The 16,351-nt window shown below is 37.1% G+C and overlaps 1 protein-coding gene across 3 annotated transcripts in view; it reads right to left on the reverse strand.

Annotated features, from left to right (window-relative positions):
• ANKRD31 (ankyrin repeat domain 31) overlaps positions 1-16,351 on the reverse strand; it is a 135,946-nt gene that overhangs the window by 53,299 nt on the left and 66,296 nt on the right. For all 3 annotated transcript variants that reach the window (XR_006218519.1, XM_042988484.1, XM_042988493.1), the window contains exons 12-16: positions 12,924-12,976; positions 10,275-11,754; positions 9,499-9,663; positions 4,462-4,599; positions 3,266-3,408 (exon numbers count right to left, since the gene is read on the reverse strand). Coding sequence is in view for 2 of the 3 variants with exons in the window: in XM_042988484.1 (XP_042844418.1) it covers positions 3,266-3,408; positions 4,462-4,599; positions 9,499-9,663; positions 10,275-11,754; positions 12,924-12,976 (1,979 nt within the window). In the remaining variant the exon portion in view is untranslated. The remainder of the gene's footprint in view (positions 1-3,265; positions 3,409-4,461; positions 4,600-9,498; positions 9,664-10,274; positions 11,755-12,923; positions 12,977-16,351) is intronic.

Consider the following 16,351-nt stretch of genomic DNA (forward strand, 5'->3'; position numbering starts at 1 on the left):
TTTACTGTATTCCCTTAGATGTTGTTAGGCTTTGTTCTGGGATACATTTAGGTTATGGGAATCAGTAGGATCTTTTTGATACTTTCTTTAAAACATTAGAAAAAATTTACGTTTATTTATTTTTGAAAGACAGAGAAGGACCAAGCATGGGCAGGAGTGGGGCAGAGAAAGCACGAGACACATAATCTGAGGCAGGCTCCAGGCTCTGAGTTGTCAGCAGAGCCTGACCCAGGGCTCAAACCCATGAAATGTGAAATCACGACCTGAGCTGAAGTCAGACGCTTAACTGATCGAGCTACCCAGGTGCCCCATATTTTCTTTTAAATTTTAAGGTGAATCCAGAGAAAGAACTAATTTGACTCAACTATGCAAGAAATACCTATTTGATGTTTCCATGTTTTATGAGTTCCTACCATTCTGGCTGGTGCAAACATAAACTACTCAGCCCCCTGTAAGCTCCAGCGATGATTCTGACAATCCTTCCTGCTACCTCTTTGCCTAACCTTTACATGGTTTTCTTAAACATATTTGTAGATCAGCCAAGAATCAAGGTGGTTTTCCTTCAAATTTCTGGAAAGTTCTCTGTGCAGATCCTTTCTCTCTGGTATTTTGCCCCATAAATTCTAGCTGTTGGAGACTTTTAAACTCCAAATTCTATCTTCTGAACTTGAGACCATAGCGCTGTTTCTCTCTTCCTATGTTTCTGCCTGGAGACACCTAGTCCATATGGTAGGGCAACCATAGGATTTGCTTCCCTTCTCTAAAGGAGAAGAATGTCCTGTGCTGCATGTTGTACAATGTCTCAAAACTGCTATTCTATATATTTTTTCACTTTGTAGTTGTTAAGAGGGGAGGGCATATCTTGTCCCTCCTAATTTTTCTGGTACGAAAATGGATGTCCATCCTCACCCACTTTGTATCTTTTTCTCTCACTCTCCTTTTCCTCTTCATTTTACAAGGTGAAATACAGGACCATTTTGGAAAATAACTTAAAGCAGAAAGGAAGATTTAAAAAGAATTTAAAATTTGGAAAAAATAGGCTGTTGAGTAACTTTTTCATGCAGTAATGCAAGAATAAAAAAATAAAATATAAGAATTAGCTTTATAGGATATAGAATTGATACTGTTTAGGTCTCTAATACCATATATTTACCTCCCCTGCTCTCTTTTTAATATTTCTAATTTATCAATATTCTATCTCAAGATAAAGAAATAGGGACAAAGGGGAGGAAATTAGAAATAAAATGAGCCACTGATCCAAGAACTGCCACACAGAGGGAAAATGAAGGAAGATGTGAGGAAAGATGCTGGCAATATACCAGAGTCAAAGAAATTAAAATATCTTTAAAAATACCACCTCCTTCTTTTGGGGCGCCTGGGTGGCTTGGTTGGTTGAGCGTCCGACTTCGGCTCAGGTCACGATCTCATGGTCCGTGGGTTCAAGCCCCGCATCAGGCTCTGTGCTGACAGCTCAGAGCCTGGAGCCTGTTTCAGATACTGTGTCTCCCTCTCTCTGTGACCCTCCCCCATTCATGCTCTGTCTCTCTCTGTCTCAAAAATAAATAAAACGTTAAAAAAAAAATTTTTTTTTAATAAAAAATAAAAAAATAAAAATACCACCTCCTTCTTTCAAATAGAACATTTCTCTTTAAAATAAAGGCAGTACTGATGTGGAAGGTTACTCTAAATGCAAACTTTGTCTATACTGCCTTAACATAAGGTCGAGCAATAGCAAACTACGGCCCATGAGCTAAGTCCAGTCTGCTGCATATCCTTACAACAATGCTGTAAGAAATCTTAGCTATGAGCACCACTGAATGCTGAGCTCTAGAAGTCCTTCTAATAAATTCTAAAATATAGGGGTGGTACCGGGGACCTCCTTATTTTCTTTGTTTTATATTGCATTTTTCAGGATAATGTCTAAAAACCTGATTTTCCTACTATGAAATTTTGGCCCTTATTTAAGTGGTTTAACTTTAAGTGGCCTTTTCCTGTACATATAACCAGTAAGTTCACTGATCTAATGACTCTTCCTGTTTCCTTTCTTCCATTTCATGACTACATAACCTTGAGACTTTATCTTAGAGACCAAAGGGCTTCTTTGGTCAAAAGCAGCCACTCTGGACATTAGCCCACCCATCTGGTATTATTCTTAATCATTAGTTTATATCTCTTATCTCTGCAAATCATAAATTCCATAGTATTCCTTCACATGACTACCTTTAAACTGAATAAAGTGGGAATATGCTTTCATGAAATTAACAAAAAAATCAGCAGGCTCTTAAAAATATCTAGGAACAGGGGCGCCTGGGTGGCTCAGTCAGTTAAGCGGCCAACTTCAGCTCAGGTCATGATCTCTCGGTCCATGAGTTCGAGCCCCGCGTCGGGCTCTGTGCTGACAGCTCAGAGCCTGGAGGCGGTTTCAGATTCTGTGTCTCCCTCTCTCTGACCCTCCCTTGTTCATGCTCTGTCTCTCCCTGTCTCAAAAATAAATAAAACGTTAAAAAAAATAAAAAATAAAAAAATAAAAAAATATCTAGGGACAGATAAATTGGTGTTAGTGAGACGTTCAAGGTATTTTTTACATGAACCTTGGTTTTAATACTGTTATTCATAGTAGTTTCCTTAACTGTTTTCCAAAGTCAGTGATTTTTCCTGAAACCTGTACTGCCTATTGATAACAACAGAAGTCTTCTCAGATTTGTCAAACAAAGATGAGTCTAAAAATCTTAGGAATTTTAAGGTATAGATGTGAGATTCAGTGTTACTGAAGTATTTACCTTAGTAATTTTTTCTTGTGATGGCTGTCTGATTAAGAGAAACAAAGGAGAAAAATACACAACAAATCCTCAGGAACAAGCAACATTCATTTGTACCCATTTTTTTGAAACCTCAAACCCACTGAGAAATTTTGAGTTAAAGTCTGTCAACATGTATCATCACTATAATTAGGCTCTTATGCACAAGAGCCAATCATTTACGACAACTAAACATGAAACGTATTAAATTTATAACCTATGTTTACCCTGAGCCCTTTCATTTTATTCTGACTCATGTGAATTCTATGAACAGAGACAATGGAAAAATGATTCATTAGGAAATATGATTTTTCCAATCTATACACAATATCTTTTCATTTATAATTTTAAGTAGTTTTAAAAATCATTTAAGGAATCACATTAGTGCTCAGTTTAAAATATCTTCATTTTCTTCATTCACTTTTCTAAGGAAAAGTAATAGGAATGCAATCTGATATGCACTGTACCTTTAAATGACTGCTGGAGGCAGCATCATGTAAGGGCAGAATCCCACCTAGATTTTCACAATTAACATTAGCACCAGCTTTTAACAACTCTACAATTATATCATTAGATCCCTTACTAGATGCCTCATGGAGTGGTGTCCAACCTAAAAAAAGGAAAAAAGAAAAAGCCAAACAAGCTGCTGCTTAAAAATCAACATTCATGTAATATCTCCATTCTTAAGTTTATTTGCACTAATGTAATTAGTATCTATATTGATTCAAATGTATACACTAAGCATTAGACAAGAAAGTATACTGAAAACTGTGACCTTAAAATGTGTTTCATTTTGGGGGGTGCTTGGGTGGCTCAGTCAGTTTAGCATCTGACTCTTTGTTTTGGCTCAGGTCATGATTTCAACGTTCGTTTGAGCCGTACATCCAAGCCCTTGCATGGACTTCTCTCTCCCTTTCATTCTCCCTCTCTCTCTGCCCCTCCAGCTCTCTCTCTCCCAAAATAAATAAATAAACTTAAAAAAATGTGTTTCATTTTTGTCAACAAATTGATCTCGGGAAAAAGTATTTCTTGATACAAGGGTCAAAGAAAAGACTCAGAGAACATAAAATGGGACTAAATTTTTTCACCTCAGATATTAAAATAGAGTACGATCATGTCTGACTTTCTCATTTGTATCACTGCATTGTCACTTATCTCTTTAAAATGATATATGATTCTTGAAGTCAACCTCTGAGTTTTTCCCTCTGTTAATTCCTCACACGATGTTTGTGCTTAAGCAAAATGTTAGAAGATCAATTTAAAAATGGAGGCTTAAAATTAAAATTAACAAAGAGAGACAAAAGGAACTATGTAAAGAGAGGAGAAAGAGAAGGGACAGGGAAACGGGAAAAAATTGGCATTCTCTCCAAAGTGAGAGAATAGTATTAAGGCCTCTAAGGAAAAGGCCTAAATAAAGTCCCCCTTACTCCCCATTCCGTATACTCCCTCTGAATGCTCCCATATGTATGTCAGAAACTGCTTCAGAGGAGGTTATTTTAGCAACTAGAGAAAACCAAGATAAATGTAACTATTCAACTAAATAATATATTATAAAAAAGAAAGTTCAAAGTTAGCAGCCGTGATCAAAATTGGGAGGGAGGATGAAATGTGTAGTTCAGTGAGTTCAAGTGATAAAGACAATTAAAATCTAAAAAATCCAAACCTGCATTATCTTTTACATTCACATCTGCTCCAGATTCTATTAGAGCCTTCACCAGAGACAAATTTCCTCTTGTGGCTGCCAAATGAAGCCGGCTTTCCCTTCTGGCATGCCTCTTATTGATTCCAGCTGTTTTCATTTCTGAAAATTTGCCAAGCAAAACTGAGGCTTCTTTTCTGCCAAATGCTGATTATTACAAAGGAGCTTAGAAAATACAGAGCAACTTCCTTAAAATATCCTAAGTAGGGTACACTATACAAAACATACACCGATATCATCATTGCTATTACTGTTTTAAAATGTAACTTGTGGAGAAATTATAGAGCATCTAAGCACATTACTTTGCATTCATTCTAACAGTTACTCACTCAATCATAAGATTAAAACAAACTTACTACAGTTCTACACTCCTCTCATTCTCAGTAGTCCTGTAAAAATGGATAACATTTTTCTTAAAACAAATTGTGATTTTACAAAACTCCTCTATTGTCTATCTCAGTGAGTGTGTTTCTGATCACAAAAGATGCCAAAAACCGAATTATGGCCTATTGACTGGTTTTTCTTCCATAAAGCATGTAGTACAATATTATACAAAGATTTTAAAATATATTTATTTATTTTTGAGAGAGAAAGAGGGTGTGTGTGTGCATGAGCAGGGGAGGGGTAGAGAGAGGGAGGGAGAGAGAATCCCAAGCAGACTTTGCACTGTCAGAGCAGAGCCTGATGCAGGGCTCTAACCCCAAGAACCATGAGATCATGACCTGAGCCAAAGTCAGGAGTCAGACACTTAACCGACTGATTCACGCAGGTGTCCCCAAAGATTTTTAAAAGTCTTTTCTTTGTACAAGTTAGAAAGACCTAAGTTGGAGCGAAAACACACAAACCAACAACAACAACAAAACAAAAGAACCATATTTCCTTCTTAATTTCTTCCCTAAACCATGCTAAAATGATGGTAAAAGATTTTTTTAAATACCATATAAGGACAAAAGAAGAGGAAACAATGGAGGACAGAGGCGTCAACAACTTTTTGGGAATCAGAAAATTAGTGACAGAGAAGAGTTAACTGACTTGGTAGACTGGGGGAAATGACTCAACCCAAATGGCTGCAAAAAGAATTATAGAGAAAGAGAGTCCACCTGAACCCCAGCACTTGAGGACATCAAGTACCATGGAAGGCAGGGTGCATGCAACTGGGCTAGAAGTGCAGAGATTGACTGAAAACAAAAAACAAAAAACAAAAAACCATATATAGAAAAGTTGGGAATCCAAGTTCCCTTCCCTAATCCTGTAGTGTCTGGCAACCATTCCTCTTACCAAGGTCCCCATCCCCAAGCCAGGTAACTGGAGGTTATTTTCTGTAGAAATTGTATCAGAGAAGCTTCAGAGTGAGACATAAGGCAAAGTTGAAGTTTAGAGTGATGAAACAGAAAGGATATTCATTATACCAGTGGTTCTCAAATGTAGTCCCAGATTAGCAGTTATCAGTATGACCTGGGAAATGTGTTCAAAATGCAAATTCTCCAGCCCACTCCAAAAGCCTACTGTAGAGGGCAGACTTTAAGATAACTCCTGGGGCGCTTGGGTGGCTCAGCCAGTTGAGTGTCAGACTCTCGATTTCTGCTCAGGTTGTGATCTCAAGGTTGAGACACTGAGCCTGTTTGGGATTCCCTCTCTCCCTCTCTGCCCCTCCCCTGCCTGTGCTCTCTTTCAAAATAAATTAACTTAAAAACAAAACAAACACAAAACTTCTAATGATCCCCATCTCCTGGTATTTATGGCCTTAGATAATCCCTTCCTCTTGAATAATTTGCTTCTAACCAATAGAAGACCTCAATATCAAGAGTATATTTCATTCCCTTCATTAGGCTACAAGAGACTAACATTTTCTGTCTTGCTAGCAAATTTGCACTATCACCTTCAACTTGCATGTTTTGATGAACCAAGTGGACATGCTGGAAAAACTCATGAAGGAAGAAACTGAGGATGACCACAAACTGGCCACAATCCTCAAGGAACTGAATTCTGACAACCACCACATGAGCTTGAAAATGGATCCTTCCCTTGTTGAGACTTCAGATAAGACCTGTCTTGGCCAACAGCTTGCTTGTAGCCTATAAAATAAACTGAGCAGAAGACCTGCTTAAGCTATACCCAATTCCTGACCTGCAGCAACTATGAGGTTGAAAAACGTGTGTTGTTTTAAACTAAGTTTGTGAATTTGTTATATACCAAGAGATAACACATCTAATAAATCAGATGTTTTGAGGCTAGAGTCCAGCAATATGTATTTTAATAAGCTTTTCAGGTGATTTTGATGCAGGATAAGGTTTGCAAACCATTGCTTTACACCTTAAGACCCTCTCCCTGCTCCATTTCCTAAATGCCAGCAAGAGGATTCTTTGATTATATGAATCACAGGAATAGTAACAGCCTTATGGCTATCTTCCACTGACGTCCAGACAAAATCATATTGCTCTTCAGAAATTTGTGCTCAATGGGGTGCCTGGGTGGCTCAGTCAGTTAAGTGTCTGACTTCGGTGCAGGTCATGATCTCAAGATTCGTGGTTCCGAGCCCTGCGTCGGACCCTGTGCTGACAGCTCAGAACCTGGAGCCTGCTTCAGATTCTGTGTCTCCCTCTCTCTCTGCCCCTCCCCTGCTCATGTTCTCTCTCTCAAAAATAAACATTAAAAAAAAGAAGAGGAAATTTGCACTCAGGAATTCTTTACTGGAACAATAAAGATATTTTATGTCTATTATATATATTCAATATTTTATATACACATATAGAGAACATATTTTAAAATTATGAAATACCCAAAATGGCACACCTGCAGTTTTCAAGTTTGAATTGAAAAATCTCTCCCAGTCATTGTTACTGTGAATGGTCCAAACCTTCTCACCTTGTTCTTTGTGTTATAGCAAAGGAGGTAGGCACATAATAAACATTTTGGGGCAAAAACTCTAAAATTCTTCAAAGTTATTGTCATCATAAATTTCTACACCATGTAACTAAAATTTTAAAATAAAATCTGGGAAAAAAAACTAGAAAGGAAACAAAGAGGACTCAATTTAAACTTGCAAAAAAACTTCTTCATAAAGTCAACTGTTGTTAATACTGAGTACTTTTTAATAGCATTATACTTTATTAATAAATTAATATTAATAATTATTAAAAATATAATATTGAATACATGGTATTAAGATTTATTTTTAGTTTGTGAGTTGGTTTTTTGAGAGTGAGTAAGGGAGGGTCCAAAGAGAACGGGAGAGAGAAAATCCCAAGCAAGCTCGTGCTGTCAGTGCAGAGCCCGACACAGGTCTCGAACCCATGAACCATGAGATCAAGAGTTACCTGATCTGTAACCAAGAGTCGGAGGCTTAACCAACTGAGTCATCCAGCCACCCCAATAATATTATTTATTAATAAAGTATAATGCTGTTAAATACTCAGCTTTCAGTTACTTTGTATGTGATCTATTCTTTACTCTCTGGAAGCTCAAGATCCTTAATTATATCTGCAGAGATTCTTTTTCTAAATAAGATAATATTCACCTCTATATAAAATAATATCACAGGTTCCAGGGATTAAGACATGGACATGTTTTGGAGGACCACTATTCAACCCACTACAGGAGGGATGTATAAGAAGGTCTTTAGATTACACAAGAGAGGGACAATGGGACAAGGTTCTCAGAGAATGCCTAATCCAGTGTCCTTCCTACCTCTTAAGAAACAATAGACAAATGAACTTTTCAGTGTTTAATATTTAACCTGAAGTGGCTTGGCCCAGCCTATTGTTCACCACAGACTTATCTCCAAGGACCATCAAAAGAGAGTTAGCTTGTCTATATTGCCAAGCACACACAGTTCATTCATCTGACAAAATGAAAACCAGTGGCTACTCTTTTTTGTTGTTGTTGTTGTTTTACTTTTTTTTTTATTTCCATGATTTTTGCCCTTTTTGTTTTTTAATATATGAAATTTATTGTCAAATTGGTTTCCATACAACACCCAGTGCTCATCCCAAAAGGTGCCCTCCTCAATACCCATCACCCACCCTCCCCTCCCTCCCACCCCCCATCAACCCTCAGTTTGTTCTCAGTTTTTAACAGTCTCTTATGCTTTGGCTCTCTCCCACTCTAACCTCTTTTTTTTTTTTTTTTCTTCCCCTCCCCCATGGGTTTCTGTTAAGTTTCTCAGGATCCACATAAGAGTGAAACCATATGGTATCTGTCTTTCTCTGTATGGCTTATTTCACTTAGCATCACACTCTCCAGTTCCATCCACGTTGCTACAAAGGGCTATATTTCATTCTTTCTCATTGCCACGTAGTATTCCATTGTGTATATAAACCACAATTTCTTTATCCATTCATCAGCTGATGGACATTTAGGCTCTTTCCATAATTTGGCTATTGTTGAGAGTGCTGCTATAAACATTGGGGTACAAGTGTCCCTATGCATCAGTACTCCTGTATCCCTTGGGCAAATTCCTAGCAGTGCTATTGCTGGGTCATAGGGTAGGTCTATTTTTAATTTTCTGAGGAACCTCCACACTGCTTTCCAGAGCGGCTGCACCAATTTGCATTCCCACCAACAGTGCAAGACGGTTCCCGTTTCTCCACATCCTCTCCAGCATCTATAGTCTCCTGATTTGTTCATTTTGGCCCCAGTGGCTACTCTTTAATTTCCCTTATGTTGAAAAGGCTCTCTGGAAGCTGTTAAGTGATCTGGCACAGTTCAGATGTGCTGCCCCCACTCAATATCATTGCTGTCTGTTTATTTTACCTCCTCTAACATTTCAAGTTAAAAGTCTTAGGCAGAAATATGACAAGAATGTATCTGAAGACTAATGGATTCTCAAGTGGCACTTTATAGTAAAACCATCTGATAAATATAGCTGAAGTAATCTTATAACCTAGTGAATGAGAAAAAAAATCAACCGTAAATGTGAAAGTTTAGCAATTCCCTGAAGTAGAGTGGATTGCTGGGATTGATCATGTCAACTTTTACCTAGACAAGTATAGAAATACAAACCTTGGCTGCAGGTAGCTTTCAAGAAATTTTGTCTTTTTCTCAAATTCCGGACTTTTTTGTGTTTCTGGATACCAGTAGACATGTGAATTTCAGAATCTGTTTTTTCTTTTTTCTCAATGTTTCTCACAGAGTTTTCATCTCCATTGATATTAGTTAATTTCTCACCTGAAAACCAAACATTTTGCAACATACAGTTCTCCTTACTAGCTACATGATTAGAAAAGAGTCTGGTCACATAACTGTTCCAAGTTTCTGTTCCTACCTGGACTGGTGTGTGTGTGTGTGTGTGTGTGTGTGTGTTTGTTTTAAGGGAATGAAAGTCTTAAAAAATGTTTTTAGGGGTGCCTGGCTGGCTCAGTCAATTGAGTATGTGACTCTTGATCTCAGGGTTATGAGTTTGAGCCCCAGGTTGAGGACAGAGATTACTTAAAAATAAATTCTTAAAAAAGTATACCTTTATATAACAAAGTGTGCTGGATACAATACTTACAGGAATACAGTGAACCACTGAAATCAAATGAGCTAACGATTTCCTGCTATAGAAACTTCTATAAATTATTAACTTCTATAAACATGAATTTAGCAACAATCTTTGATGATAATAGTTTGATTTTCAAGTCAACAATATTACTTAATTAATAGTATCCCTAAATTATACTCTACATGTCCTGATTCTGGTCAGTTTGGGCATAAGGTGAGTGGAATTCAGTTAGAAATTTCTATCAAATAAGTAAATCTATTGGAAATGTGTACTAATCAAGAAATATTATTAATACCTGGTATATGAGACATTTCTTTCTCTTCTTTTTGTCTAAGTTGTGAGACATTGGTCAATTCCTTATTAATATTGTCGGCAGAATAAAAAATTATATTATGTATGGTTTTGTTTTCTGGAATATCTTGTTTCCTTTTTTCAACTGTAGTTGTTTCTATTACATGAGAATTAACAACTGCAGACAAAGGCCCTTGGGAAGAACTTGGTTTTTGACTTTCATCGTTGTAATCCCTTTTAGCGTCTTCTCCTTCATTTACCTTTTCCACAGTATGCGTATCTGTTTGATCCATTAAAGGATCTTGAGGCCTTTTGAATAGCTCCACATGACTAGTCAACTTTGAAGTTCCCTGTGTTGAAAATGTTCCTGGACAAAGCTCTGGACTGCCATGTGAATGATCAAAAGAAGTTTCATATGTGCATCGTCCGTAATTTGCAACATGTTGTTCAGGACCTATTGTATTATCTGACTCAGAAAAATCAACAGCTTCCTGTTGTGGAAATATGGTTAGACTGCAAGCTTTTAACTTATTTTCCTGTGAAATATGGTCTTCAGAAGGGAAAACCTGTTGAAAATCCATTTCTTCTCTATTTGTTATATTCTCTTCACAATTATAGTGGTTTTTGCAACCCGTAGAACATACCACTTTTTTAGGTGTTATAGTCTTCTCAGAGATATAGCAATCATCATCATCACTAAGATTTTCCTTTATAAAGGATGCGAAAGAATTTTCCCACTCATTAAGGCTCTCACCTTTTTGACCCAAGTTACTATTTTCATGAGAAAGGCTAATGTGCTGTTGTTCTTGGTGAGTGTCAGGCTGCTGATGTGTAGTAACAAGTGGTAACTTGATTTCTTTCTGTAAGGAAAGTCCTGAGAAAAAAACAGCTTCAGCTCCATGAGTGGATTCCAAGCATTTTGTTTCCTGATTATCTGATAAATCCAGGCTGTGGATATGTGTCTCTTTGAGAACTGAACAAGCCTCCATACTATTACCTAATTCATTTTTCAGGCTTGATGGAGCTAGGCTAAAAAGTTTATGTGACTTTTCTGGAAGGTCAGCAAAGCCTTGGAGAATATCTTGTTGACCAGTAACCAATCTACTTATTCTTCTGGAAGAAGAAACAGCGACTGTCTTTCTTGGAATGCTTTCTTGTTTTGCATCATCCACTTGAGTTCTTTTATGCCATGTGTTTCTTCTTCCTCTGGCTTTAGACACATTTGTGCTAGGACCTTTGATATCCTGGAGACTGTCTTTTCTGAGTCCTCTAATAGAGTGTATTTGGTTAAGAGCTGATTGCTTATGCATGGATTTACCAAATTCTGTGTCTTTGGAATGTCTTCGGTAATGTTCATATACATCTTTATTTATAAATAAGCCTTCTTTGCTTCCTTTATCAACTTTTACATCTTCTGATTTCTGTCTGTTGGAATTTTCATCACAAACAAACCCAATGAGATTTTTAGAACTGAATTTTGGTTTCTAAAGAAAGAAAACATATAGTTAGCTTTAATTTTCCACTGCTATATTCAATTAACTCAGGATTGTTGATAAATGAAATCATTATGCCATTCAATTTTATGATTTGATCTAAACACAGCACCTGATGGCATATATATACAACGTTGTATTTCAAAAAAGGATTAACAGAAAAAGGGAAATGTAGTAGATTAAGACTCATTATGTGTACTAATCCATATTTTTTGGTTCACATTTTGTTTTTGCCAGTATTCAGCACTGTTCCTCTTATTAGGCATAATTCAAAATTTAATCCACTTAATTTTTATAGGCTTTAAACATAACCAAATGAGAATGCTTTAGAAATACTCTCCTCTCCCAATTGTTATACAGATAGAGCTAGAATTGACAGTTTTTTCATTTAGTATCTGACAGACTGTAGGTAGGGCAGGAAAAGAAGGGATTTAAAAACAAGAAGATAGCCTGGGTGGCTCAGTTGGTTGAGCATTAGACTCCTGATTTCGGCTGAGGTCATGATCCCAGGGTTGTGGGACTGAGCCCCATGTTGATCCCATGCTGAGTGTGGAGACTGCTAAAGATTCTCTCTTCCTCTGCCCATCTCCCTTGCTGGCATTCTCTCCTTCCCTCTCAAAATAAAAAAATAAAAATAAAAACCAACCAACGAACCAACCAAAAAAACCCCAAAAAACAAACAAAACAAAACAAAACCCAAGAAGGCAGATAGGCTCCCAAACCAATCTGCGTGAAAAAACTGTTGTAGGCTGCTAAGATTAAAACAGGGACACTGCTTCCTCTCAGTCACCACAAACCAAGCCCCAGATGAAGAGTAATGGCCCACAGTATAAAGTTTGAAGGAATGGGTTGACACCTCTGGCTTAGACCAGAAGAAATTTGACATGGATGATAAACCCCATGGCTCCATGAAGAGGAGGAAAAAGGAAATGGCTATTGACACATCAGTGTGCCAAAATATACTACCTTTACTCAACTGCTTCCTGAACTAACAGCCCAGAACACTGATTCTCACGTAACTATTCCAAAGTTTCTTAAAAGCAAGGTGAAGTCACTGTTCCTGATGAATGCTTTAGCCATCTTTCTTTCCACTCTGATAATCTATAAAATGGGCAGCGTGTGCAATCTATAAAAATGTTTACTGCTAAACAGCGCTATACCTTGTGCTGGTGTACATCCTCTATGTTTGATAGGTCAGTGCTGTTCTTTTGAGCTGTAAACAAAAAGAGAAAATCAAAGAAAACAGCCTCCTGTAGTCAGACTCTAGACTTCTAAAACCCACAAGTCCTTTGCCATGAGAAAACCAGAGGATAAGTGAAATTATGCAAACATTTTCCATTCAAATTGGCACATATAACATTCCTGTAACTAATAACTTTCATATTTATTAGAAACCCCATACTGTCTTGAGAAAGCTGAAAATATTTCTGTAGGAAAAGCAATATGGCCCCAACAAAATAACAACAAAGACGGGCAATGAACTATTTCTATATTTCCCACAGATATATCCAGATATGGAGCTGTCAGCAAACTACTTTTATATAGCAAAAAATTATTTCATAATTAACTGGATTATCATTTCCTAATATGTCTGCTTAATAAGGTTCTAGTCTGAATGCTTTGTTCTCATAAAAATGAAACATATATGCATAGAAAAGGCCAGTCTTGAGAATGCGTAAGAAAAAAAAAAAGATGGCTTAATAAAATATACCTAGGTTGATAATAAAAGTACTTTAGTGTCTCTTTTAAATCCTAGAGGTGGAATTAGTTACCTATATATACATTTGGCCTCAAAAGACAAAAACCTAGAAACAGTGCCTTGTACGTAGGAGGTATTCAATCATTATCTAATAGAAGAAGGAATAATGAATGAACGTCTTAGGTGTGATATGTAAACAATTTAAAATTATTTAAATACACTAGGAACTAGAAATATAAAAGTATTTTAACAGGGATGTAACTGGAAAAAAGAATATTTTATTTCTTGGGAATAATTTTCATGATAGCAATCAACTTACAACGAGCATAATGAGGCCTGGCATTCACCTACTCACCTCATACAGAAGACAGTAGGTTCATAGGATGTCCTTCAATGAAGCAAACAGGCTTGGAGCACAGTCTCTGGAAGCTACTCCTGAGTTTCTATCTTTACTCATTTGCTTAGCAGCTGGGTGACCCTGGGTAAGTTTCTTAATATCTCTGCCTCAGTTCCAGAAAATGAAGGTAGTAATCGTCCCTATCTTACAGAATTGTTGTGAAGATTCAGTACGATAATCCATGTAATCCATGTACAGAGTTTAGAGGAGGTCCTGACACATAGAAAGTGCTCCATTATTAATTTTATTATTTTTTTTTCAAGAGCAGAAAGGACTCTGTGCCTTTTCCTAACTGTGGTTCTTAAATAAGACAGCAAGAAAATATTTCACAGGAACCACCATTTTGGGCATGGTTCCTAAGAGAATCTGGAAGCTAGAAAGGGGCTTTAATCTCCTCTCAGTTTCAAGAGTCTATATGCTCTAGTATAACCAACTTAACAAAAAAAATCTATACAAGTATCAATTCTGAGGTGGTGAATGTTGGTGATGTAGCTGTAATTTTTTTCACTCTGTTATTCCAAGCTTCTGTCATATGTAAGGTACTGTACTGAAGCATCTTACATACATCAACTCTAATCCTCACAGTAACAATCCCGCAGGTATCTAAGTAGAGGAGCAGATATTAGAAGCCCAAATTTACAGATGAGAAAACTGAGTGTTAATATACCTCAGGCTATAAAGTTACTAAGAATGAACTCCTGTCCTATACCAAAGAAGATGTATTTTACTCTAAGAAAACCACCAAATATTATTGCATGAGGGAGGTTTTTTATCCATCATTCCCGTAACTAAAAGCTATTCAACTCAAATTTAAAAACAGAAACTCTCAACTAGTTTTTTCATTTATATTGATAAGTCAGCTAATAATTAATGACAGACTTCAAAACTTCAAACAAGAAATATTCAAACCACCTACTAAAGCATGATAACACAGCCCAGCTTCGTAAATTCCCTCACCAAGGAAGAATGGAAGCTAAATCCTAAGAAAAAAGGCTTGGGATCCTTTTCCATGAATGAAATTCCCTTGAGTAGGTGTAGGTCAGAAGTGGGCATTAGTGAATGGGAAATTCTGGATTTGGAGAAAGGGCTATAATGCTGGAGAAAGGGCTATAATGTTGGAGAAAGCACTCTCAGAAAAGCAAAACAATGCATGCTATCATAAAATAGAGCAGTAAAGAAATTAAGCAGATTATCAAAGCAAAAATTTAAAAACATACATGCTTTTGCCTCCAACTGAATATGTGCAATTTTCCACACAGCTTGAAATGTAAATATAAGTGCAATAATTTATCTCAATGAATGGAAACATGAATAATCTATCTCAATGTGCTTTTACAGACCTGGCCTCAACAAGGTGTAGTCTGTCCCTCTTACTTTCTGATGAGACTGGGCTACAGGGGAAGGAGTGTTTTGTTCTAAAGAACCATTAACTAATTTCCTCTTGGTGGCCTTTAATTCTCAATGAAGTTATCTCATTATTATAAAGTAGGGTGTTGGGGTGCCTAGGTGGCTCAGTCAGCTGAGAGTCCAACTCTTGATTTCGGCTCAGATCATGATTCCAGGGTCTTGGGATCCAGCTGTCAGGCTCCATGCTTAAGATTCTCTCTCTCTCTCTTTCTCTGCCCCTATCCACCACTTGTACTCTCTCTCTCTCTCTCTCAAAAAATAAATAAATATCGCTTCTCGGCCTTTTGGCTAAGATCAAGTGTAAAAAAATAAATAAATAAAATAACATAGGGTGTTTTCATCCAAGTCTTAGTTCTTTGTCAACAGCATTCAAATAGTTACCTCTTAGGGAAAATGTTATTAAAATATAGTTTGGTAAAAGTGAACGAAGCACACATACAGCTACTGAAGGTAAAGACTTTATTTTGTTTGTTTTGTTTAAAAGGACTGACACACTACTTATTCAACAAATATTTACTCAATGCCTACTGGGTACAAGGCACTTAATTATTCATCACCAGACTAAACACAAATCCTTTCCTTCATGGAGCTTAGATTCTGGTGGGGGAAGACTGAAAATAAAAAATAAACAAATTGTCCAATGTGTTAGAAGGTGTTAAGTGCTATGGAAAAGGGATAAATAGAAGAGTAATATAAGGTAAGAAGGATTGGAGTGAATGTGGCAGTTTGAAAAATATGTTCATAAAATTTTTGGTATTTCCTCCTTTCAAAAGGTGGAACTTCGTAGACTTAGTGACTTACTTACAACAAATAGAATATGGCATAAGTGCTTCCAAGATTAGTTTCTAGAAAGCTTGGGGCCTCTGTCTTGGGTGCGTTCTCTTGCTCTGAGCCAGCTGCAAGGCTGTCAGCAGCTCTATGGAGAAAGCTCCTGTGGCAAGTAATTGAAACCTCCAGCTAATGAGCTGTGAGGCAATGAGGCCTGCCGATAACCAGGTGAGTGAGCTTCTAGTGGATTTTCCTGCCCTAGCCGAGCCTTGTGATGACCATTCCTCACTAAGAGCTTGGCTGCAACCTGTAAGAGA

This window comes from Panthera tigris, chromosome A1 (assembly GCF_018350195.1).
Source record: "Panthera tigris isolate Pti1 chromosome A1, P.tigris_Pti1_mat1.1, whole genome shotgun sequence".
Taxonomy (NCBI): Eukaryota; Metazoa; Chordata; class Mammalia; order Carnivora; family Felidae; genus Panthera; species Panthera tigris.